At 36.9% G+C, this 26,011-nt stretch overlaps 1 protein-coding gene across 6 annotated transcripts in view; it reads left to right on the forward strand.

Moving 5' to 3' along the window:
- Positions 1-285: 285 nt before the first annotated feature.
- The window catches only part of COL11A1 (collagen type XI alpha 1 chain), a 201,878-nt gene continuing 176,152 nt past the window's right edge, over positions 286-26,011 (forward strand). For 2 of the 6 annotated variants that reach the window (XM_032302425.1, XM_032302426.1), the window contains exons 1-2: positions 286-811; positions 23,028-23,195. In XM_032302425.1, the coding sequence (XP_032158316.1) occupies positions 706-811; positions 23,028-23,195 (274 nt within the window). In that variant the 5' untranslated portion in view covers positions 286-705. The remainder of the gene's footprint in view (positions 812-23,027; positions 23,196-26,011) is intronic. The other 4 variants (XM_032302429.1, XM_032302427.1, XM_032302430.1 and 1 more) reach the window with 3 other exon arrangements.

A 26,011-nucleotide genomic window follows, 5' to 3' on the forward strand; every position in this document is an offset into this window, starting at 1 on the left:
GACAAGTAGCTGTTTTTATTGAATACAGAAGCTCCTTGAAAACTCTGTGGGCTCCGGGGCTCTCCTGCAATTCCTTTCATTCCCAAAGTGCTGGAGCCAAGCACGCGTCCCGCGTAACTCCCTCCCATTTCTTCTCGGGGATTTGGGTAGGAGAGGAGGGAGGAGAGGAGAGGGGAGATGGGGGGTGGTTGGTGGGCTGGGCTTGCCCAGAGTCCTGATTCTTGGGCTGAGGGAGAGGGGGGCGGGCTTGCGGCCGCCCGAGAGGCGTGTGATTGGGTCTGACCCTCTGCCGGCTTGTCAGTTTCTCTCGGGGTAAGGGGGGCGCGGGAGGGGAGTGGGCGGAGGAGGGGGCTGCCCGGAGCCTCTCGTCCGGCCCACTGACGGCATGAAGCCTTTAGGGGCACGCAGTCCTCTCAGATTTTCGGTCGAAGCCCCTCATCTGCCTTCAGTCTGAAGGCAGGGCCCCGCAGAGGACGGATCGGAGGGTCCCGGCCGGCGGGGCCAACCGAGAGGGAGAGGAGGGGGCGAGACACAGGAAGGAAGCAAACCATCCAATTTTAAAGAAAAAGCCCTTTGACTTTTTCCCCCCTCTCCCACCTCAATGGCTGTGTAGCAAACACCCCCGACGATACCTTGGAAGGGACGAAGTTGGTCTGCAATCGCAGTTTCGTGGGTTGAGTTCACAGTTGAGTGCGGGGCCCGGAGATGGAGCGGTGGTCCTCTAGGTGGAAAACGAAACGGTGGCTCTGGAATTTCACCATAACAACCCTCGCACTGACTTTCCTCTTCCAGGCTAGAGAGGTCAGAGGAGGTAAGAAAAAAAAAATGGTTTTGGGGAGGTGGGAGAGTGCCGTCGGTCTTTGTCATTCTGCGCCCCTCCCCCTCTTTACGCTTCCTCCCCCGCCCTACCCCCACCCCCCCAAAACCCCCAAACAATTCTCTTAAATGAAATCCAGATTGTAGCTGCCACCAGGTTGAAGTGAAGGCTGGAGAGAGAGATGGATGTAGGCGGGACAGTAATGGGAGAAGAGGTAGCAGGAAAAAAAGATCTGTCAGGCACAGAGCCTGCTGAAATGCCCTTCACCACTTTTCAGCCTTTTTGAAAAGAGGAAAAATATTACCTTGAACACAGGGGCAGTTGTACAAAGCTTTTGTTTGAGGAATAGTCCCTAGACTGCCCTTTGAACACATCTTCTGGTTTCTTCAGATTCTAGCTAATGGAAATATCTTTTTAAGGGTGAGCTGAGGAGAAAATATAGAGAAAGGGTATAAAATGAACCTTGATAAAGTTCTTTGTGTGAAACAAAGTGAGAAACAGGCTCTTTTACTTTTCGGGATATAAGAGAAAGCAGAGGTGATGAATCTAGAAGACTTGAGAAGTGTGTGTGTGTGTGTGTGGCATTTTGAAGAGATTTTAAGTGGAAAAAAAAATTGGCAGCTTCTAAAGAACGGGTGGAAGATAGGGAGAACAGGGCTCCCTGAATTTCAGTCCACTCCTCTCCACTGTGACCCCCACCCCCACCCCCCACTTCTTCTTGCAGGTTGGACGTGCAGTTCTCTTGGAGAATGATGAAACTCGCCAAGCAAACGGGGTGGGGAGGAGGACTAGGGATTGGGAGGGGAGAGGAGGGGGCCTGGGATGGGGTGGGAGGGGAGAGGTAAGGAAAAGTTCCTACGTGGCACCACCAAATATTCAATGACCAGACCTGCTCAGAAGACTGCAGCCCTGTCAGTACCCAAGAAGGGAGAGCGACTTCACTCCTCCCCTCGGCCTCCTCCCTCCCCTTCCCCCGCCCTTTCCCGCAAAGGCATCTGGCTGGAGCGGTCCGTTAGGTGCCGTAGACACGACTGGCGGGCAAAGGCCTTTGGAGTTAACGGAGTCCAAACAGTTTAGAGTAGAAAAACGAGCTTTGTCGCGAGTGCACAGAGAAGTGGGGGGTAGGAAGGAAGGTGGCGAGGATTGACTGAGGGAGAAATAAGTTGTCAATTCTAAATGCGCAGGCTTTAGCCGAAACCTGAGTCTGGCCCTGGTAGATGCCAAGATCTGAGTTCTCCCTAATGGGAATTAGCGCTCCCGGAGGCCGAACTCTGGGAAACCAGGTCTGTATTCCTTCCCCAAGCTTAGTGGTGCTCACCTTCCTGAGTAGCAGGCAGTGCTGGATTCGTCTTCCTCCTGGCTTTCCCTGGTAAATACAGTCAGAGCCTCAAATTTAAATTTTGCTTCAATGTGGATGCAAGTTGTGCTCACTATTTTAATTTATTCATCCCAATATTTTCAAGGAAAAATGGTAGAGTCTTTGAAAGTGGAATCCATCAAAAGTTTGCTTTTTACCTTTGGTACCTGGTCACCAGCTGGGTTGGTCATTTCTGTCAGCAGTTCTGCCCTCTGCTGGTATTATTTATTATTTGGAATTTAAGCATCTCCCTTAGAACGTAGGGCCTCTTAAAAATCCTACAATGATGCTGGAAAAGGACACTCCGTTAAGAAAGCACAGATCTACCGTTTCTTTTTCAGCTTGTTACATACACATATGGACAAATGTATCACAATGCCAGCTCTTAATTTAAAAGTATAGAAACCAAACTTTCTTCAAAGAAGATGGATGAAATATAAACTCAAGAGGCACCATTGTAGACATTCAGGGATTATTTCAGTGAAAATTTTTGTTCCTTTTCCACATTTGGCCTTCCTTAAAACTCTAAGGATATCAGAAAGGTCAAATTTCTACACTTCTAGTGCTTAAATTGTCTCTTTTCAATCTAGCTTCAGACCTGAAACACTTAATCATCCCAGTACCACATGAAGTAAATGCTGGAAAAAGAACATCGCTAATATTATTTTAAGGGCAAATAATGTGGGAAATAGTAAAATTTAAGGATCATATGTTGTTTTTGTTTGTCATTTCTGACGAAATGTCTTAAACCTTCAAGAGTATTTGGATGATCAGTCTCTATGATCCGGTATTCGCGTCATCAACTTGCTAGGTGCTTATTATTTTCCACTAAGTAATATTTACAAATCTACTCTTGTTGGCATTTTTGCCACTTAATAAACTTTTAAAAAGGAAGTAATAGTATACTAATTCTTAAAAAGGCAACACTGGTCTGAATCATCACACAAGGAAAAAATAAATTCAGTGTTCAGTTCTTAGGGTAGCCAGTAGATTTGCAGTTGAATTAACAATGGATATGATTTCATTCCAGTTCCTAAATAAAGGTATTATGTACTATAATTTATGATGTCGGTGAGATGTAGGGTGTGATTTGGTTGCTAAATCTAAAGGTAATTTAAAACAGCCTATTTTCATCTAAAATTTGTATTTCTTGGATTTAAGACATTAAAGTCTTAAGGAGTTCTGGGTTCATAATAAATCAGATTCTAAAAAAAGTGTAGTTAGAATCCTAACACATCTACCTTACAAAGCGTAGTTTTTGGAGTGAATGAATTAAAAGAAAATTTATACTCTCACACAGAATCATATTATTTTACTGTGCAAATCCAAACTTCATAACTTGGTCATCTTTAACATGCCTATTAAAATTTTTTTAGTATTTATTATGATTTAGTATAAAAGAGTGTTATTTTTATAATATATTCATTTGCATTAACTTCAAAATTATGCTTATTATGCTTCATTTGTTTTCCTGTGGTTAACATAAATATTTTATCTCAGAAGTTTATGGATTTATCAACTTGGCAATTGCTTATTATAGACAGAACCTGAGATTTACCTGAAATTTATAGTGACTGTGCTGTGATTGTGTTCAGAGTGATGGTTTTAAGACTTCTAAAAATAAGTTAAGCTATAATTGAATACTAAGAAAAATAGTATCTAATTGAATCATTTTTTACTAGTTAAAATTGTATTCAGTTTTTGGTGGTTAAGCCAATAGCGTGTCTTGCAAAAAGCTGATTAATTTTATGAGCACCTTTCAGAGTTTGTCAGCAATTGGTAGTGAGCCTTGCTGGAGTGTTTTGAGTGCCCAGGATCAGCAGGTGAAATGGTGCTGGCTTCCAGAGTATGTGCTAATCCAGCTTTGCAGAGAGATCAAGTTTGTCCCTGCGCTTACTTAATCATGAATCAGTTAAAAGGTCAGATACACTTCTGATAACAAATGCAGTGTCTACTAGGGTTATCTGTATTGTCTTTCCTCTTATTTTTTAAATAAAAATTGACACAGTCTGATAGAAAAACAGTAACGAAAACCAACTATCTTAGGAGAAGCATCTTCCTGTTTGTTTTACACAGACTTAGGTGTCACATATATATTCGATTAAATAATAGACACTTTCCCAGAATTGTCTACTGGTTTTAAAATTAAGTTTCTTAATATCTTAAAGTGACAATTTGCTTCATAATAAATACTGAACTGAGACTATAAAAATTACTTTCTAAGAGGTATTCTCATATTTTTTAACAAAATTGTGAAGTTGCAAATGAGAAATGTATATACCTAGGTAGTATAATGACTTACAATTTATTTAATTAATATTTTAGGTTCTGTGTTTGCCTCAATGTGACTAACAGAACATATTATTCAAATTAAGTTATGCCTAAAATATCGCAAGGCAAACATGAATCTCTTTTCATATTCTTGGGTAGGATTTCTGACAAAAAATAAAAATAAAAAATAAAAACAAAACACAAAGCAAACCCCCAAACTAAACAGTTACATTTCTTTTTTTAAAACTTGCTTCTTTTCTGAAAAAAACTGTCCTCACTCTGGTTAATTTATTGAAGCATTGCCTGTTTGGTAGTGAATGTTAATGAATGGACTCAAATCAAGCTTGGCTGAGTGTGTAATAAAAAGCTGAATTTTTCAAAGGAAGATTTTTTTAGGAGAATGCTAGAGATAGGAATTATTGTAGAGATTGTTTCCCTTTACTGTCTTCTCACTTCACTAATGAGGAAACCAAGGCACAGAAAAGTTATTAGCTGAATGGTTTTTCTCATGAAAACATAAAAAATATTTCTATAATATTCAGTGTTTTTCTAAGTAAGTATAGTGAAGGTCTGCAATAGTGGTAAAAATATCTGCAAATAATGGTGGGTCTGAGACTTTATGGAATGACCAAATATTGCCTAACTGTACGTGTTGGAGTTTAGTGAGAAGATGAATTGAGTGAAAATGATTGATTTAAAGAAAATCAGACAGGAAACCGAGTTGTAGAATGTGTTAAAAAATGCCTCAATTTCCTAAGTTTGGAGAACGGTGATTTTTGATCATTTAGTTTGTTAATATACCTAATTATGTGATTCTTAGGATTATCGGTACCAGAGAAGAAAGCATAATAGTTTGTAAAATATTTTTTGTCTGTGTTTGTTGCTAGATTAGAAATGTAGTTTTTTACGTACTCTAAAGTTGTTATGGAGATCTGGGCACACTTTGAATTTTCAAGAAGCTAAGAAATTATACATTTATATAATATAAATATATTATAAATTATTTATTTCAAATAATGTATTCATTTAATAATATATCTATGAGTTTATTATAAATGATGTCAAATTTCTATGCTTTCCAAGTTCATTTTAGTTTGATACTATACATATGTATGGTTTTAGTCCTAAACCAGATAATGAATTGATTATTACATGATATGGTTTGTTTGTTGAATAGATAATCTTTTCACAAACAAGTGGCAAACTCTGGGAAAATATAGGAGAGCATTTAGTAATGCAAATTCCAATTAATTTTTCTTTTGGATTGTTTTTAAAGCATCTGAGACTACATATACAACTTCTACCTCAAAAATAAATGGAACATTAATCTATAGGGAAGTAGACACTCCTAAGAGATTACGTGATATTTGTTGTGCTGACAACAACAATGGTAGATCTAGTATTTCCACCAAATGAAGACTTTTCCTGTCTTCAGGGAAAACAGTATATGTCCTTAGGATCCTGGAGAAGATACTGTGGAAGTTAATCTAATGTTTATACTCATGATCAATGCTAGCAATTTATATGAGTACAGGGTTTTATAAGTACTGAGCTATCCCCATCATTTTATATCATTTTTAATTATTTATACTTAGCTATTCAAAAGCCAGAATTCCATTGTATCCTAAACACACTTTTCTTTCCTCCTACCTTTGGAGAAATAATTAAGGGCAGTTGGTGTAATCATTAGGAATTCAAGGCAACTACAGAGTGGGGGCTGAGAGCGATCTGCATTTCTGCTTTTACTCCTCCACCTCCCTCATTTGATACCGGGGAAATGTGACCTGAGCTGGGAGTGGTGAGAGGAAACCAAACTTTGTTTTTGATCATTGAAGTTTTGCTCCTTAGCAAAGAAGAAAGAGAGGTATGCACGGATGTTATAAAAAGTTGCAGTGTTCCCTAAATTCTCTGCCTGTAGAGGCAACTTTAGATACAAATTTCAGTTTAGCTTTTGGTATACTCTAGTGACGTCCCTAAATTTGGACTTTTTTCTTCTAATTTCTCTTGCAATTTAATTCAGAATATAAACTTTTTTTTTTTCCATTTTAACCTGTGTTCTGTATTATAATGTGTCTACTATATATATTTCTTTTTCTTGCAAAACCCTAATATAATTTTATTTTTGTAGGCATTTTTTTTTTTTTTGTATTTCTGTTGTCTCAAAACTCAACTTCTGTAGCTGGTAGAGAAGATGAAAGCCGATTTTAAAGTGATTTAGTGAGCAGTGTCTGTTGGTTGCAGTCTTTGGCCTACTACTGACTTGGCTACTGGTTCTTTAGACATTGGCTGATCACCAGACCTACTGTTATCTGGTAAAATAAACTCTTTACTTGCTGCGCATGGAATTAGAGACAGTGCTATTAATTTAGGAGAAAGAACTCAGAGAAAAGAAAGGTTATCATATTTCAGAGTAAGAGACCAGCTTAAATACGACTTGACAATTGAGAACTAAAACAAACCTGTGTAAAAGTGCTTTAGCACAATCAACTTTTGCAATCCCTTCAAACCTTCTTTTTTTTCCGTAAAAAGCATTTCTTTCTTATTTTAAACAAATTTAATTGCTCTTGAATGGCCCTGTACTGTACAGGCAAATGAAGGTCCCTATTCATAGAACTGGAGCGCATAGAGTGTCAGTGGAAGCTTCCTTCCTCTGTCTGACTGGTAAACTGGCATCCGGTCTTACAGGCGTGAACCTTCCACTGTGTGAGATGGTTGGCTTTCCTTCCCCACTCAGCTCTTTGCAAACAACTTCCCAAAAGGATGACTGCCAGAAAGGGCAGAGGTTGCAATTCCTGACAAAACTAATAAGAAATTCTGAAAGCACTTTGCACTTTGTGCTCCTATTAGCTCTGCAGAGAAGGAAGAGCCATGCATATTGTACCACTATTTTCCCTGACTTCTCTCTTTAGGCTAGTGTCAACAGTGGAGCACACCCTCCTGTCACTCTTCTTTCTGAATGCTGATGAGTCTTCAGAATACTTCACTGGTTTCAAGAATAAATATATTGTGCAAATGGGTTAGCATGTTGTAGAGTGGCCTTTAGGACGGGACCCCTCTGTATGTCCCGACTGATGACCAGCTATTTCCCACCTGCCACAGACCCGGCCCCATTTACCTTGCCCTTCAGCCATGTTAAACCTCTTGCCAGTATTCTCCCCTGTCCTAGAACACACTATTCTCTTTCCCTCGAATATCTGTTCCCTTCCCGTCCATCTAGGAATTGGCTTTACCTACTTCAAGTTTTAGATCAAGCTTCATATCTCCAGGCAGATAGAATAGTAAGATCTAACCCTAAATGTACGCTTATTATTATGGGCCAGGTCCTGTTGTTAGCACTTTTCATGTAGAATCTCATTTCATTCTGACAAGTGCTCTGGAAGTACGCTAATATTTAAAATGTACACTTTATCCATAAAGGAACTGAAAAACAGAGAAGTTAATTACTATGCCTAAGGTCACACAGCTTCTATGTGTAGACCCAGGATTTTAATTTAGACAGTCTTGTTCCAGAGCCTGTGTTTTTGATCGTTTGTTCATGTTTATTTTATCTTGTGTTCTGTTTCCACACAGCCCCCCTGACTTATGATTATAGTGCCCTGGGGCTTAACAGTAATGGACAGATCACGCAAAGACACCACAGTAAGCACCATGTCAATTGTGTGTGAGTAACTTGAAAGCTACCAAGGAGAAATTTAAAGAGGACTAGGCAAAAGGCATTGTTATAATTCAGGTATCTCTTCAGCTTGCATTAGTTTCAGTGGTGGAGGCCATAATGCTCTTAAACCCATTTTAAGAACAAACCTAAACCCTGATGATGGTGAAGAATGCTAAGGGCTGTTACTGGAAGCCAACAAACGTTACTTTGTTTCCTCTGACTTATTTAAGGAGAAGTTGACAGCTGTATCTGTTAGCATTCAAGGGTCAGATTGGGGTTGACTTGGTTTCATTAAGTAATAAGGACACTTAAAAATTGCTGCCGGTTCTAATCAGGATCCATTGCAAGGAACCACAGGTGTTTTTTTTTTTTTTTTTTTTTTTTTTAAGATTCTATTTATTTATTTGACAGACAGAGATCACAAGCAGGCAGAGAAGCAGGCAGAGAGAGAGGAGGAAGCAGGCTCCCTGATGAGCAGAGAGCCTGATGCGGGGCTGGATCCCAGGACCCTGGGATCATGACCTGAGCGGAAGGCAGAGGCTTTAACCCACTGAGCCACCCAGGTGCCCCAGGAACCACAGGTCTTATTCCACTCTGGGAGACTGATACATGGCAGTATACCTATTACTTCAGTACAGAAGTGTCAGATCTGGTTATCTAAAAGCTGTTTGGAATATAATCAACTGGGAGATTGTTAACTAAAAGATACATAGTTTGCAAAACAAAAAACAAAAAACAAAAACCCATTATTTTAAAAATTACTCATTTATCTGTTAGTCTTCCTGTAGGAGTTACTGGGAGATAGTAACTATGATTTGGTTTTATTTCTGTCCTCAGGGTCTACCAAGAATGCCAGAATGCACAGGATATAATAGTCACTATTTAGATTGCAAGCTATCTTCTTAACTTTGCCCAGTGGACTGGAACATGGTTAAACCTAGTTAACTTGGGAGTGGTGTGAAGGGACATACTCATGTCTTGTCGTTAGCAGTAATTACATCCCTCCCTCTTTCTTCACTTTTTCTCTATAAGTGAATGAATTGGGATATCCCTCGAGCTTTCCTCATTTGGAGAACAGATTTTGCACATTCTCCTCAAAGATGCTTCTAAATATTTGAAGCTACTAATTGCCTATATTACCTCTAAAATTGTAGTTTGCTTTAACATAATAATCTCATAGAGAAAAACACCATATGAAGCCATATTTTTGTTTTGACAGCAACATAAATCATCATTTCACTGTCTGCTGGTGAACAAGAAAGTTTAAGGCAAGAGTGGTATCAATCTGTTGAAGTATTAATTGGGAAAATTCTGGCATATATTCATTTTGAAACTTTTATCTGTTTTGTATGTTGTTAGGGATTTCTGATTTTGCTTAATAATATTAGAAAGAGCAGCCTATCTATATTTTTACTTTATGATTATTTTAGTAAACTCATTCTAGAAAATAATTTGCATATTATACACGTATTATAATTATTATATTATGAAATGCCATCTTTAAGCAAGGAGTATATAAAGTTTCAAGTGCCTGATAAGAGATAGTAGTTGTAGAATTGTTTTAGAAGAATATAACCTATTTTTTAGATTCTATTCCTACCCATTGTATATTTTAGTTATGCTAAAGTCATTAAGATAGGTATCTTTATCTGTTTTAGTGTGTCCCAAGCACATAGAGCAGAGCCTGTCACATAGTATTGGATAAATCTTTGTTGAATGAAGTGAAAGTGTTGGTTGAAGCTCTAATGAGTTGCTCTTCAGTACCCTAACAACCTGAGATACAAGCTGGTATATATCTGTTATTGCCAGTGTCTACAGAAATGTATCAAACAGACTTTTGCTGCTATTATTGTGATTTCCTGAAAATGTCAGTCTCTGCTTTGCCTCTGAGCAAGCTACGATCTCTACCTTGAACACTTCCAAACCACTTACCATTGCTTTTTACTTAGGATTTAGATATTATCTTCTAAGGGAATACCTTTCCTCAACCATAAAGACTGAGGTAGTTGATCTTGCATAACATTCTGAAGCACACTGTATTTACTCCAAACCTGAATATTTATCACCGAATATTTGTGATGCTAAAATTAAAACAGGGAATGCATCTTTTTCATTCAGGCTTCTAGCACTATACCTGGAGTAGAATAGATGGCCAATAAATGTTTATCATCTGGATTAATGACCTCATAAGCAAGGGATTATACTAAAGTCAAGAAGACAGGGGCAGTCAGCCTTGGCTTGCTATCACAATCATTTCCAGTCCTATCTGTGTGGATTTTGATTGAGTAGATTTTGTACAGAATCCAAGCATAGGTGCTTTATAAACCTCACAGATAATTTTGATGTACATCGAAGGGTTTATGAATCTTTTGTATCAGGAAATAAATACACCCAAAGATAGGAACATGTCTAGCTTGTAGAACAGGTCACTGGAAGTTACGTAAAAGATTATTTATCTGTTGTGTGCAAATCATTGGATAAATACCCAATTACCCAGGAGGAGTGACTCTGTAAAACTGATTTGGATAGATCAACTGCTTATGATAGAGATCATGCTTTGTTTTTAAATCCTTTTCTCTAAACCATGTAATAAAGTAAATGCCAACAATATTGTTTTTCTCAACATTAAAGTCAAATGCTTGTATTGAAACTTGAGTTTTGAGTTTTATAATAAACATTTTAATAGCTTTGGCCACTTGTAAACCCGAATGCCAAGCTTTGTAAGTATCACGCCCTCAATTGGCATTTGTTCTTTCCTTCACCATCAGAGTTGTGATATTATTTCTCCTTTCAGTTTTCAGCTCATAGAAGCTTTTTATGATACAAGAGAGTTCAGGATTGAGGCTGTTCAATAACCGTGAAGATTAAATGACTCTCTTCTATGTGCAGTCGGTGTTAGGTGTCCTGACTACAGAAAGAGTATGTCTGTGTCTACTGACATGGACTATGGTATGTGTGTTATCAGAAGAGCGCTGGGTTAGGAGAATAGGCTGAGGCCAGAAGACTGTATGGATACATTTTTTCTGCATGGTACAGAATCATGGGACTAATTAAAAAATACAGGCATGCTGCTAAGTTGGTAGAGGCAGTACCTACTTTGCTGTCTATGCATACTAGGTGGTTCCCTTTGATTGCAACCACTGGATCTTCTGACAAGTTACAAGGGAACTGAAGTCATACTACTTTTTCTGGACTAGCCAGCCCACTGTAAAATCACCTGGGATTCTCCAAGACAATTAGTACATTTAAGTCACACTTGATGCAGGGTTATGGCCATTATGGAATTGAAAAATGTATGAATGCATAATCTTCCTGTCTTATAAGGGAGTACATTAAACAAAATGTGTACACATGTTTACAAAAGATGTAGCCCAACATGTGATCATTCTTGTTATTATCCAACTTGTAGCATGTTTTTAGGACATAAATTATAAGTAGTTTTGTTTGTTTCTGAGGATTCATATGTGGGACAAAGATCTCTATGTTGATTGTTTTGTTTTGTTTTTGAGGATTTTATTTATTTATTCGACAGACAGAGATCCCAAGGAGGCAGAGAGGCAGGCAGAGAGACAGGGGAAGCAGGCTCCCCGCTGAGCAGAGAGCCCAATGTGGGGCTCGATCCCTGGACCCTGAGATCATGACCTGAGCTGAAGGCAGAGGCCTTAACCCACTGAGCCACCCAGGCGCCCCATACGTTGATTGCTTGAGAAAGTAAAATATTTATTATAAACTTTTTTAAGTCATAATGATTTCTTTCACAGAAAGTTATATCAGAGTTTTCAAATAAGTGTAATTAACTAATTATAGGTTTAGATAATGTTAATAGGCTGTATAGCTTTAGATAATGTTAATTATCTATAGCTTTAGATAATGTTACAGCTTTAGATAATGTTAATGGGCTGTCAACTCTCAAAGTTTTGTTTTTATCCCATATCTTTTCCCTGAATTCCAGACTCATATACTCAACTGCCTATTCAGCCATTTCCAGTGGAATGTATTACATTGTCTCAAAATTAGCATTCCCAAACCTCAATATTAGAACTCTTCCTGAAGCCTGTTCTGCTCACAATCTTTCCAGCTCAATTGATGAAAACACAGTCAGATGTTCGAACTAAAATACTCAAGAATAGCTTTCACTCCTCTTCTCTCATACTCTGTATCCAACCCTTCAGCAACCCTATCTGCTGTGTTTTCAGAATATATCCAGAATCTGACCTAGTACTTCATCTCTCGGTTCAGCATTCCAAAATTGACAAAATTTTATACCTCGAGGATCACAATTGCTTCCTCCGTGCTCTGTTCCACTCTAGTGCCCCTAAAGTCCGTTCTCAACACAGCAGCCACAGTGGTCTGGAAAATTCGTTGGTTCATGTTACTTCTCTCTCTTCACTTCCAGTAGTTTTCCATCACACCTGGAATACGATCTAAACTCTTTGTACATACCACAGGACCTGTACAATCTGCCTTCAGCCTTCCTCCCCCTTATTTCTCTGACCTCATCTCTTATACTCCTTTTATTTCCTCTACTGGAGACCTAAGTGTTTCCTTGCATTTCCTCCAACTTCTCCCCTCTGGGGCGACTCCTATCTCTGGTACTTTGCACTTGCTATTCCTTCTGCTTAGAATCCTATGCTGTTAAAATATCTGGATAGAAAAGCCTCTTAGGCCTTGCTAGACTGTTCAAACATGATGTCCTTATTGAGGCCTTTCCTGTTTTTCTAATTTGATGCTAAAATCCATACCTCCTCAACCCTCATTTAGGATTTTTTTTTTTTCTTAGTACTATTCAAATATTTGTCATTTATAAAAAGTAACGACTTACTTAAATTTAAGGTGGAGATTTTATTTTAAGGCATTCTATCAAATGCAGAATTAGATGTTGTTAAAGTACAAGGAGTACAAATATTGCCTTAAAGCATTTGGGCAGCTTCTAGGCCATTTTTATCCACATATTTGCCATAGTTTTTAACTTGATTTTACATATAGACATAGTCAAAGTCAAAATTCCACATAGAAAAGCTTTTTACTTATTTGATGAACATCATGCCCATCGATTCAGTTGTTCTAAGAGATTATCGTTGTATAGACGTAATAATGGGAGTTTGTTCAGCTGGTTTAACAGGGGAATAATATGGGACTTGTGGTTACTTAAAAAGTAGATGGGAGATATTTAAAGTTGAAGACATAAAAGCAACTACAGAATAATATTGTTAAGGAAATGTACACACATGCTGATACTCAAAGCAAATCTATTTGTTATTCCCAATCAATACTAAATCTCAACTAGGATCACAGGGTTCACACATATCTCTCAACCACTGGGCAGGTCAGAATTAGAATAAACAGTCAATAGTGAGATGTGGATACAGTGGATTGTGGTGTGAGTCACAATTTTTCAATTACTTCTACTTCAGAATATTTCATTGTATATTTCTTTTACCCTGATCATTCCAATCTTGAATTTCACTGTATAAGTGACTTCTTTTTAAGCTGATATTTTCATGGGATTGTATGGAAGTACCTTTACATTTGGTCATTGGATGTCTGTTTTCTGAAATGGTATTACCATCAGGCTTGTTAAGTGCCTGGTATTGATGACATTAACTACAAAATTCCTGAAACTTCAGGCTATTCTTTTACACATGTCTTTGTCCATGTTATTCTCAATTTGATGCTGTTCTTGGTTTGAGTATCAAATACCCAGTTTTTGTAAGATATCCATAAAAACTTGAGCCTTGAGATACTTGTTTATTTTATTCATTTTTTTCCTGAAGGAAAATATACTCTCTAAAAAATAGGTTTAACTGTAAGAGACTCTTAATCTCACAAAACAAACTGAAGATTGCTGGGGGGAGGGGATATGGAGTAGGTTGTTGGGTTATGGACATTGGGGAGGGTATGTGCTATGGTGAGTGCTGTGAAGTATGTAAGCCTGATGATTCACAGACCTGTACCCCTGGGACAAATAACACATTACGTGTTAACAAAGAAATTAAAAAAAAAATGAATTGATGAATTGAAGTACTGGTGAAAAAAAATAGTTTTAAAAATGACAAAACATGTAGATTTATTATAGAATCCCATGGGGATAAAATGAACCTTAAACACTACCCATACCCAGGAGTAGTTAGTGTAAATTCTGCAACTATAATCTTATAAGCTTAAAATTTATTAATGTTTTCAAGCAGTTCACTTCTCCCATTTTATACTTTTTTTGAGTTCAAGGTTTAGATTATAGAATACAGACAAAAAGTCTAATTATTCAGCTATAAGGAGTTGTGTTGGGACAGGAAATTTATGTGATTTCTATTGACATTATTTGTGCCACACAGTCACTAAAAGATGAACTTTCATACTTCTTTTTTTAAACATGAAAGAATTTAGGTCAATGTGTTTTGTTTTTTAATTTCATGTTTGCAATACAAGATTGGTGTATAGCATACACGTGTTTGAAATAAATGAAGAAATAGTACCCGAGGTAAGACACTAAAGTATTAGTTTTTTTAAAAGGATTTATTTATTTATTTTAGATAGAGAGACAGAGCACATGAGTGTGGGGGAGGGAAGGGCAGAGGGAAAAAAAGAATAGAAAATTTTCTGTTAAGCATGGAGCTCTATACATGTCGCTTGATTCCACAATCCTGAGATCATGACCTGAGCTGAAATCAAGAGTCAGATGCTTAGCTGACTGAGCCACCTAGGCACCCTGAAAATATCAGTTTTTAAAATATTTTAATAAATATCTAATATCACAGTTGCTTTATTTAATCTAGAGTATGTTAATGTCTATGCAATAAAAAAAATTATTAAAAGGATAAAATGCTAATGATAACATATGGATGTCAGGTTGTGCTGCAGAGCAGTGATGGAGCAGTGAACATGAAGATGGGGATTTGAGACCTATCCGGTTGCATAAGCTACCAACGTTCCAGGCAATTTCCTGGAGTTGTGTGTACTTGGGAAGATGTAAGAACATGCTGGAGGGATTGCTCAGCACTACATAATGGTCATGGTCCATACCTGATGGACCTTTAGAGATGGAAACCTGTTTAGTCTTCTGTTCATCTGTAAGGAGATTTCCCGAAGTAGTCAGGGAAATGGATAGCAAGAATCAAGTGAATTATAACTCTGGGGGGAAACATGGGTGATGCTCACTGGAACTATTAAAGATGTTCAAGATGGTTGAAAACTTAAGGACATAGTGCTTTTAGATAGTATTTTTACTGAGTGTTTACTGTGTGTTAGGAGAGGTTAAAACGCCTTATTTTCTTGAGTTCTCAAAATGAGGCTAAGTTGAAGAAACTAAGTTAGAGAGTGGGTAAGTAGGTTACCCGAAGTCACGCAGATAGTAAGTGCTTGGACTAGAAATTGATTTAGAAGTTAGGCAAACATGGATTAGAAGTTGGGCAGTTTTAAGTGTAGAAATGGAATTATTAATTGTTGTCTAGTCACTTGTCATATCCACTTACCATATCCTATCCTAAGGAGTCCATTTGAGACTTTATTAAGAGCTCTTGTGATTTTAAATATAGCAGGGTATTGGTAATAGTTAAATATAATAATAGCCACATCACTCTCACTTTTTCTTTTGTTAGTCCCACATCCCACCACCACATGAACATGGTAGCACTCCTGGTTTTTTGATATTTATCTAGAGCAGCAAAGCATTTAATGACGGGGTAGGAGATTTTTTTTTTTAATTCTTTTTTTTTAAGTTTGTTTTTTTCTTTTTTAAGATTTTATTTAATTATTTGAGAGAGAGAGAACACAAGCAAGGGTGCAGCAGGAAGAGGGAGAAGCAAGCTTCTGCTGAGCAGAGAGCCTGATGCGGGGCTCCATCCCAGGACCCTGGGATCATGACCTGAGCCGAAGGCAGATGTTAACTAACTGAGCCACCCAGGTGCCCCAGTATTTTTTTTTTAAGGATTTTATTTATTTATTTGAGAGAGAGTGTGTGTGTGTGTGCAAGTGGGGAGAGGAGCAGAGGGAGAGGGACAAACAGATTCCCCACTGAGCGTGGGGCCTGGTACAGGACTCGATCTCACCACCCTGAGATCATGAAGTAAGCCAAAACCAAGAATCGGACCCTTAAATGATTGAGCCACCCAGGTATCCCAGGAGATGGTTTATAACTCTTTCTGTGTTTTAGTTTACTTTTACTTCTCCCTACAATGGTATGTTTCCTATGCGGCCTGTGATGTGAGGTATAATATGAGGATAAGTGAGTCCCTAGAAATGGGGAAGGATCACTTTAGAAAGGCAACTGAAGAACTGTGTTCTTGACATTCTTTCAAAGGGAAAGAATCCGATTTGGGAAGCTCTCTAAGGTGCTGTTTATAAAGGCCATTTCTGGGACGCCTGGGTGGCTCAGTTGGTTAAGCAGCTGCCTTCGGCTCAGGTCATGATCCCAGTGTCCTGGGATCGAGTCCCACATCGGGCTTCTTGCTCGGCAGGGAGCCTGCTTCTCCCTCTGCCTCTGCCTGCCATTCTGTCTGCCTGTGTTCGCTCTCTCTCCCTCTGTTTCTCTCTGACAAATAAATAAAAAAAATCTTTAAAAAAAAAAATAAAGGCCATTTCTAACATTCATTTTCCTTCTCAGACTGATGGGAAAGGAACTCTGGCTCTGAGGCAGGGTGTAGCTGCTCTTCGATTCATGTATTCATTCATTCATTAAACATATTTCTGTTGATTATTTACTATGTGTCAGCCGCTAGGTTATTTATGAAGACTACAGTGAACATCAACAGTGCTGATGTTTGTTGTCAGAGGGTTTACCATCTATCAGGGAAGGCAGACATCAAACAGTACATTACAAGCTTAGCAGAGAGAGAAGGAGGGAGATGAGGTGGTATGAGTCCGTAACAGGGAGTTTAGACACACACTGTGCCTGAGTGGGAATGAGATAACGAAGCAAGTAAACAAAATAGAATGTGGAGTTATCCAAGGGGAATATAGGGTACTTGGGATCACATGAGTGGATCACAGAACCCAGCCTGGTGGAGATAAGTAATGATTTCCTGAAGAAGTCATGATTGAGTCAAGATCAAAAGGTTGATTAGGTCCCAGATCACCTGGCTTTAATACTGGCCACCCATTAGATTCATCTAGGAAACTTCTAAAACATGGATTTCCCCCACCCGCTCTCCCTGCTCCCTGCTTCATTCTAGTCATTAGTTCTTATACAGGACTCAGGCATTCTTATGTTGTAAAAATTCTCTGGGAGATTCTAAAGGCAGGATTGAAAAACAGTCATCTTATCCTTAGACAACTGAGAAAGGATTGAAAAATTCCCCAATAAAGGGAGCACAGGATATTTTAGAAACTCAGAGTTTATATCAGCTGGAGCATTACATTTGGGGTTGGGGAAATAGATAGGAGTTAGTGTCAGTGTTTCACTTGGAGATTGTGGCTGTGAATCTCCATAGTGGAGGTCTGATTTTCCTCAAGAGGTCCTCAGAAGCCATGATGCACTCAGGGAGAGTTTGGACACTTAATAATTATTCAGTGTTGATGTCTTGTCAGGCAACCTGATTACTTTCATTTCCTTGTACACTGTGCTATCTTGTATCCATGCTGCATATCTGATATTTCTGTCACCCTCCTCTTAGCTTATACACTTCTACCCATCCTTCAGAACTCAGCTTAAAAGAAACCGTATGTTAGATATTTCAGCCTTTGTGAACCGTACGATCTGTATCACAGTGATGCAACTCTGTTGTAGAGTGAAAGCAGCTATGGACAATATATAAATGAATGGGTGTGGATGTAGTCTAGTACAAACATCATTTGTGGATGCTGAAATTTAAATTTCGTATATCTTCCGTATGTCACAAAATACTACACTGCTTTTGATTTTTTTTTTAACCATGTAAAAATAGAACCATTCGTATCTCTTGTACCATTACAAAAATAGAAATGCTTAACTCCTAGGCATAGTTTTTCCTGCCACTGTTCTAAGGCATTGTCACAAATACCAACTCACAAAAGCACTCTTAGGTAAATACTTTTTATTATTTTCATTTTACGGATGTAGAAACTGAGGGGCAAAGCAGTCCAGATCACACAGACGCTAGTGCCTGGGTTGGGATTTGGACTCATTCCCCGTCTTCCGCACGATGTATTGGTGTCATTTACTACTTATTGGTCATGGGAGTGTGTGAAGAAGTTTAAAGGAGGAATTAATTAGAGATGGAACTTTAGATCAGTAATCCATGTGGACACTGAAAGCAACAGAAGGAAAGGATTAAAGACCTGGGATGAACCAATCAGTAAAGGAGTTGGGTGTCCAAGAGATCAGCAAAACATAATGAAAAGACATATTAGGCCCTCGAAACTTTTGTTTTAAGATAAGAGGGCCCTGTGAGCTACAGAGAAAGTTGTTTGTAGTACTTTCACATTATTGTATTTCACGCTCAGTCAGTATTTTATATAGCTCATGTGGGTAGGTTTGTATGTATGCATACCTGTTCTTTTCTGGTTAGGGAAAAATTCAAGCATAGGTAAATAACTAAAACCAAATGTGTAGAGAGTTATAGTAGAGGTGAGTATATCACACCCAGCCATGGGAGATAGGAAATGCTTTCTGGAGCAGATTACACATCACTTATATCCTCTGTTTCCCAAGGTGCTGTGGAGCTAAATGTTTCAGATAGGGAAAATAGGATTTATAAAGGGCCAGAGGCAGGAGAAAGAAGATGGATGTGGGGGTTCTGGGAAGACTAAGTCCAGTATGACTAGAGCACTGAGTGAGGATGGAGTTAGGGGAAAAGACAAAGAAAAGAAAATGGTGCAGGTGCAGTTGGGTGGTACCGGGCAGACAAACGGTTGTGTTCAGACCTAAGAGATTTTATGTGCGGGGTCTGTGCGTACCCTCTGGAAGTCAGTGGGTTCACTGGAGGAATTTAAGCAGCAAGGTGACATAAGCCTTGGAGTTTTGTTCAAGTTGTGGTGTGCAGACTGATGAGAAGACATGTGGAAGCCAGTTAAATGACTATTAGAGTAATGTACTGGGCTCTGGTATCTTATTCTCCCATTTAATAAACTTAACAGTATGTAGTAAAAAGCAGGAAGAAATACTGTTGAACAAAATAACGTGCTAATAGGATACATCTGAAATTCTAATCATGGTTTGTGGCATCAGCTATTGGCAACATGGAAACTATTCCAATATTAAGGGCATTTAAGAATTGCTGTGAAAATGGAAATTTCACTTTTTTAGATGTATCGAGTTAAGCTACAACAATTACTGCTTTTAATCTTTAAACGGTTGGAGTTCAGTTAATAAGATATGAAGAATAACTTTCCCGTGTGCGTATAATGTATGTGTGTGTATGTATAAAATCGTAAAATCCATATTAGGAGAATTTGTTAAATGCTACAATTATGAGATTAAATAACAGGCAGATTTCAAAGTCGCTTAATTTATTACTTAGTTTATTTGAAGGAAAAACTTTAAAACTTGATTAAGTTTTGCATTTTTATAACTTGATATGTGTTTCTAGAAAAGGAAAAAAAAAACTAGTTGAAATTTTTACCTTGTGTCCCTATTTTTAAATTGGTTTTTGAAGAGTGAATTATTTCATATAATGTGTCTCTACAAAGAATTTTGTGAGGCTTTAAAAATAGAGCCCTTATTTTGAATCCTGTAAAGGGAATGTGTTTTTATCACATTACTTTCAAAGGAAGAAGGAACAAATGTGACAAAATCTGTGCTCTTGGAAAAGGTCATCATGTGAAAAGATATTCTGGAGAGAAGGGACGTGTGATTTATTTTATGTGTTATTTACCCATGAGCACTTGGGACCGTGACCATGAGACTGCATCCTTTTCTGCTTAGAGTTACAGCCTTCGTAACTCGGTTCAGTCAGTCCTTGAGTCTTGACCCTGCTATACTTTTGCTAATGGCCTCAGAGCAAGAAGATAAGATAAAATAAGCAGATAAGATGCTGTGACTTTTAGAAACAGTCTCTTTCAGGGTCATTTATACCCTGAAACATAAATTGAGTGTAATTTAAAACAAATATAAATATCGGGAATCAATTAAGTGTCTCAAGATAATCTTAGTATATTGTTTATGTTTTAAGTTTCTTTTATGGGGTATAGGAATAAAGGTGGCAAAATGGCAGGACCCTGGATTTGATATTTGCCCAGATCTTAGGAGTGTCCTAAGTTTGCTTTCTGATTCTCAATTCCTTCATCTGTACAGTGGGGAGCAGAACATATGCCCTGAAAAGCGTGTCAAGAGCTTAGCCTAGTGGCTAGCACATACTAGGCTTTCTAGACATAGAAGCCATTATAGTTATTAGTTTCTTTTTGTACTTTATGATAAGAGAAAGAAAGTTAAGAATGGTCAGGGGTTCCTACTGGCCTAAAAAAAATTGACCATCATGAGCAGAACTCCCGCAAAAAGGCTCTTGAATGCAATGATTCTTTTAAATATTCCAAGGCTGAACTAGAGAGAATCATATTTGATAGAGTTAAGGATTCCTTTGAAATGTCTGATTTCTATAAAGAAAAAGTTTTTTTAATTTCTTTTTAATAATTTGGAACCATATATACTATATTGGATAATATGTTGATTTTCATTCAGAGGCTTGATGAAATAGGCAGGTGGAGTATTGTTAAAGGACGTATGCTTACCATACTCTAAAAAGGAAACCCGTAAAGCTTCATCCACGTGTGTTAGTACGTATGGAAGTCAATACTCCTAAATCTTAATTAACTAAGGAAATGACCAAATATACATTGCTCACAAGCACTCATTCATTCATTCATTCATTCTATAATGAACTGTTAGTCGTAAAAAAATTACTACTTGAAATTATAATTTTCAAAAAACAACATCCTCTATGAAATGTGGTAAATTGTGATGGTATCTTTTGATTCTGAAATCAGAGTCCTTTTTCCATTCTCATTAAGTCCTCTCAGAAACAGTATATTCATAAAACACAACATATTTTGAAATTTGATCACAATTCTATTCTGTTTTGTTTTTTAACTAACACCTGAACTTTTCAAATCAGTAATACTGGTTCACTTTCAGGCAGAAGTGATCTCTTTTCTTTCTGAACGGGAATCTAAAAACTTGCAGTAAGGACATCTGTCTCAAACATGCTCAGTAATACAATGGACAATGCATGGCCTTCTCTGAATGTTTTTATTTTTGAATAAGGAAAAAAAATCAATAGAACACGGGTCTATTGAGTGATACGCAGCCTGAAGTCTGTTTTTATAACAATACGTATACCACATGATTCATGGTTTGGCTTGCTTAATGAATTAAGCACATATTAAGTTGTGGATCAGGGGGTCTGATGATCTAAAACATTGTCCTTTTATGTCTGCTTTATTTCATATCGTGTAACATTTTGAAGGTTCATCCATGTGGTAGCATGTATCAGAACGTCATTGCTATTTATTACTGAATTCTATTCCATTGTATGCATGTACTGCATTTTGTTAATCTGTTCATGTATTGATAGAAATTTGGTTTGTTTCCCCTTTTGGCTATTGTGAATAACATTTCAGTGAGCGTTGGCACACAGGTATCAATTTAAGTGACAGCTTTCAGTTCTTTTGTGTATATACCTAGGAGTGGAATCACTTGGTCATATGGTAATTTCATGTTCAGTGTTCTGAGGAATATTGTACAATTCCACTTTTATGAAATTTCTAGAACAGTCAGCTTCATAGAGACGGAATATATATTATCAGTTACCAGAGCCTGGGCAGAGGTGGTGAATTGGGAGTTACCCCTCAGTGGTTACAGTTTCTGTTTCAGGTGATGAAAATGTCTTGGAAACAGATAGTGGTGATGGTTGCACAGTAATGTGAATGTAATTATGCTGCTGTACATGAAACGGTTAAAATGGCAAATTTTATGTTGTATGTATTTTACCCCAATTAAAAAAGTGAATAGCATAATATACCAAAATCAGTGAATTATACATATTAAATGGGTGAATTACATGGCAAGTGAATTATATTCCAAAGAAACTGTTTAAAACATCAAGTTTATCCAAATGGATTGCACTTTATTAAATTTTTATCCAAAGATTACACTTTTATCCAAAGTCTCCCGGGACTTTCAATCTGAATCATGAAGCATGAAGCAACGTCCATGAAATACCCTGGCAAATTTAGAGGGTAAAAATCAACAAATTATACCTCAATATGCATATAAATTCAAAGATACATAGATACATACATAAGTACACAAGTACACACTATTCACACTGCTATATGCTTATATATAATTTGTAGATAACTAACATAGAGATGTACTCAAGACAAGAGTATTATGTTTTGTTACCTATTCTTTATAACTTCTTTGTGTATACAATATGGCTTATTAATTACACATTTCGTAATAATTATGTATAATATTGTGAATTTGAACCTTCAAAATCACCTTTATTTAGATTATGAATAGCTGAATAATAGATCTATTAGAAATTAATGGAATATGTCCAGATGCTGGCTTTCACTTTAATTCCAAATAATGCAATTATTTAGAATGATTAAAGACTTTATAAATTGTAACTGAGATGCATCAGACAGGATGTAAATTCACATATATTAAATTATATATTATATATATTATATATAATATGTATTATATTACATATATATATAAATATATATTCTATATATTTGATTCTAAATCTACATATTTCCCCACACATGAATATTTTCTGTTTGCTTTTCCATAATTTTATTCTTGATTTGACATATTTTGCATTTGAGGATTTCATAGTCTATAATTTATCTGCTGTTCCACTCCTCAATCTCCTACCCAAATGTTAGGGAAGTATGGCAAGTAGCAGATTTGAGAAGTAGAATAACAAACTGCTTTATCTGTTAAGAATTCTCATTTTTATATTAGATTATTTGTTCAAATTTTTTTTAAATTTTTAATTTATTTTCAGCTGCTCCAGTTGATGTTCTGAAAGCTCTAGATTTTCACAACTCTCCAGAGGGAATATCAAAAACAACGGGCTTTTGCACAAACAGAAAGAATTCACAAGGTTCGGATACTGCTTACAGAGTTTCAAAGCAAGCACAACTCAGTGCTCCAACAAAGCAGTTATTTTCAGGTATGTTCACTTGATTACTACAACTACTACTACTTTACAAATTATTATTGTTTCTCCTTATCATGCTCTATAATGCAAAATTATTGGGACAGATTTAGTTCTTTCATATATAGGATGCTGAATACATTGTGGTCATTAAGGTGACTTATTGAAAATAACTAATGATTTAATGATTGCCAATTTTAACTCAGCACAATCACAGAAGATATACTCATTTGAAAATTTAATAATTTATTATTTATTGCAAGATGAAAAAATGTGAAGACAATATTTTATCTAGCTTATTTTTGCATATAACCATGTAGAATTTATTTATTAGGGGAATCATGACAACTTCACCCTTAATGACTACCCATGTGGATTGAATGGGCATGTGGTTTAGACATACTTAGTGATTTTCTTTCTAAAATTAATATAATTTACAATTGAAATTCTTCAGCAGATGTTATAAAACAGATTATTCTGTGTTATTTTTAGATCCTGTTCTTATCTCAAATATAGTAAAAGTTAGTCATATCTCATAAGGAGATATGGGACTAGAGATTTTGTAAATCTTTACCTGAAAAGTTTTGTAATGATATTGGAAAATACCTGGTGACTATTTCTATCTTTCTTTCCAAGACTGACTTAATAACACTAGCTATCTAATCATGGTAACGTAGGGAAAGGGATTTTGAGTGATAAAACGACAATTTTTGAGCATCACATTGTGAAGGCAAGCAACTCCTTACAAGTCTGCTATTGGATACATGTCAATTATTTTTTCTTATAACTATACTAAATTGAATGTCCTCATCCTTACTTAACAGAGAGGGAATAGTTTCACTGAAGTTCCTGGACTTGTCCAAATTACGAGGGGTCAGTGTTTAATCCAGGTCTTGTCTATTGCCAAGACCATTATTCCCTATACTCTCAGGAGTTTCTTGTTGGTGCTTTGGGATCCTCAGAAATCATTTATCATTTAAACTCTTCATATTATCCTCTCTACTACCTTTATCTGAAGGGATTTGAATTCCCTATTTTCACATAAAACTGTTTCCTGACAACAGAAAAATTAAAAATGAAGGAACTAAAGAATTACAAAACGAGGTAGTGTATTTTTCATGGATGGACATTTTAAAGTGTTTTTGAAAACACATTTATTTTTATTAAACTGTTTTTCCCCCAATTTTTCTTGTTTTGCTAGACAAAAGTAACAAACTGAAAATACAAAGAATATCAATGCATTAATTTTTCTGACGTTGAAAATAAAATGTTAGAATAGTTAAGTCCATAAAATATTTTTTTAAAAAATCAAGTTTAAAAGTTGCACATGTAAAAATTATGTTGCTTTTCTATTTATCTTCACTCTAATGCAGAAATAAGAAAGGGATGGGAATTTTCAAGAGGAAAAAAAAACAGTGAAAAATAAACTCATGGAAAAGTTCTGGAAATACTCAGAAAGTTAGGGTTTTTTGTTTGTTTGTTTGTTTGTTTTGCTTTTAGAAAGTTAGTTTTAAATTTTTTATACTTTGGTTCATCCTATCAGGGTCAGTTTTTCTGCCTTCCAAATTGGTGGTTAGTTTGATTAGTTCAATCACTCCTGTTGTGCTACTCAGAGTAAAAGAATGCGATGTATGCCTTTGGAATCTCCTTCCGTGAGAGTTAACAAAATTCCCTTATATCAGTTTCTTTTTTTTTTTTTTTTCACCTTCTCATAACATTGTGCTTTAGGCATATAATTCTAATAATGAGAATTTCAGATATGAGGAGACACCTCTGATACGGACCTTATTTTTCCTCCCACACAAATGAATTTAAACTTGATCTTCCTCCAGGGTAGAGCTTCTTGTCAAATAACGCAAAATGGCAGTTAATAAAAACGATCAAAGACTTTTTTTTTTTTAAAGATTTTATTTATTTATTTGACAGACAGAGATCACAAGTAAGCAGAGAGGCAGGTAGAGAGAGAAGGGAAGCCGGCTCCCTGCTGAGCAGAGAGCCGGACCCTGGGATCATGACCTGGGCCGAAGGCAGAGGCTTAACCCACTGAGCCACCCAGGTGCCCCAGATCAAAGGCATTTTTAAAGTTAAAAAAAATCCAAAGCAAGTATTATTCTTTATCAAATTAGTAAAAAAGATCTTTGAAAAATTACTTGGAATAGTCTTTCTTCCATTATGGGAACATAATAGCAACTTCTTTTCTAATGAAAAAGGTAAGCAGTGGTAGTGGAAACTTCAGCACTGTTAGGAGTGGAGGATTATCAGAAAGCCACTGTAAAATTCTGTCTAATTAAGGTATGTGTCCTCTAAAGTCCTAACCTGAGACCTTTAATTTAACTGTCTGAGAACGTTGTACATGTGACCTGAATAGAAGCTATAATTTTCAAATTCTTTTTTTTTTCAATTTTTAAAGATTTTTAAAAAGTTTATTTGACAGAAAGAGAGAGATCACAGGTAGGCAGAGAAGCAGGCAGAGGGAGAGGGGGAAGGGGAGGGGGAGGTGGAACTAGGCCCCCTGCTGAGCAAAGAGCCTGAGATCCTGACTTGAGCCAAGGGCAGAGGCTTAACCCATTGAGCCATCCAGTTGTCCCTGTAATTTGCAAATTCTGTCTGCACTCTTTAGAACACCTGCTGCATAACAGATACTATATAAGAAACTTAGTGTATATTGATCTCTGTCTTCATATCCATCTGGAAAGAAGAATATTTAAGCCCAAATTATAGATTAAGGGTTAGAAATGTGAAGTATTTGAATATAATCACAGAACCAGTAAATGATGTGAGGCTGAGAGACAGTCCTGCCTTTTTAAACTAAGGTGAGCTTTCCTACAATG

Source organism: Mustela erminea, chromosome 10, assembly GCF_009829155.1.
Source record: "Mustela erminea isolate mMusErm1 chromosome 10, mMusErm1.Pri, whole genome shotgun sequence".
NCBI lineage: Eukaryota > Metazoa > Chordata > Mammalia > Carnivora > Mustelidae > Mustela > Mustela erminea.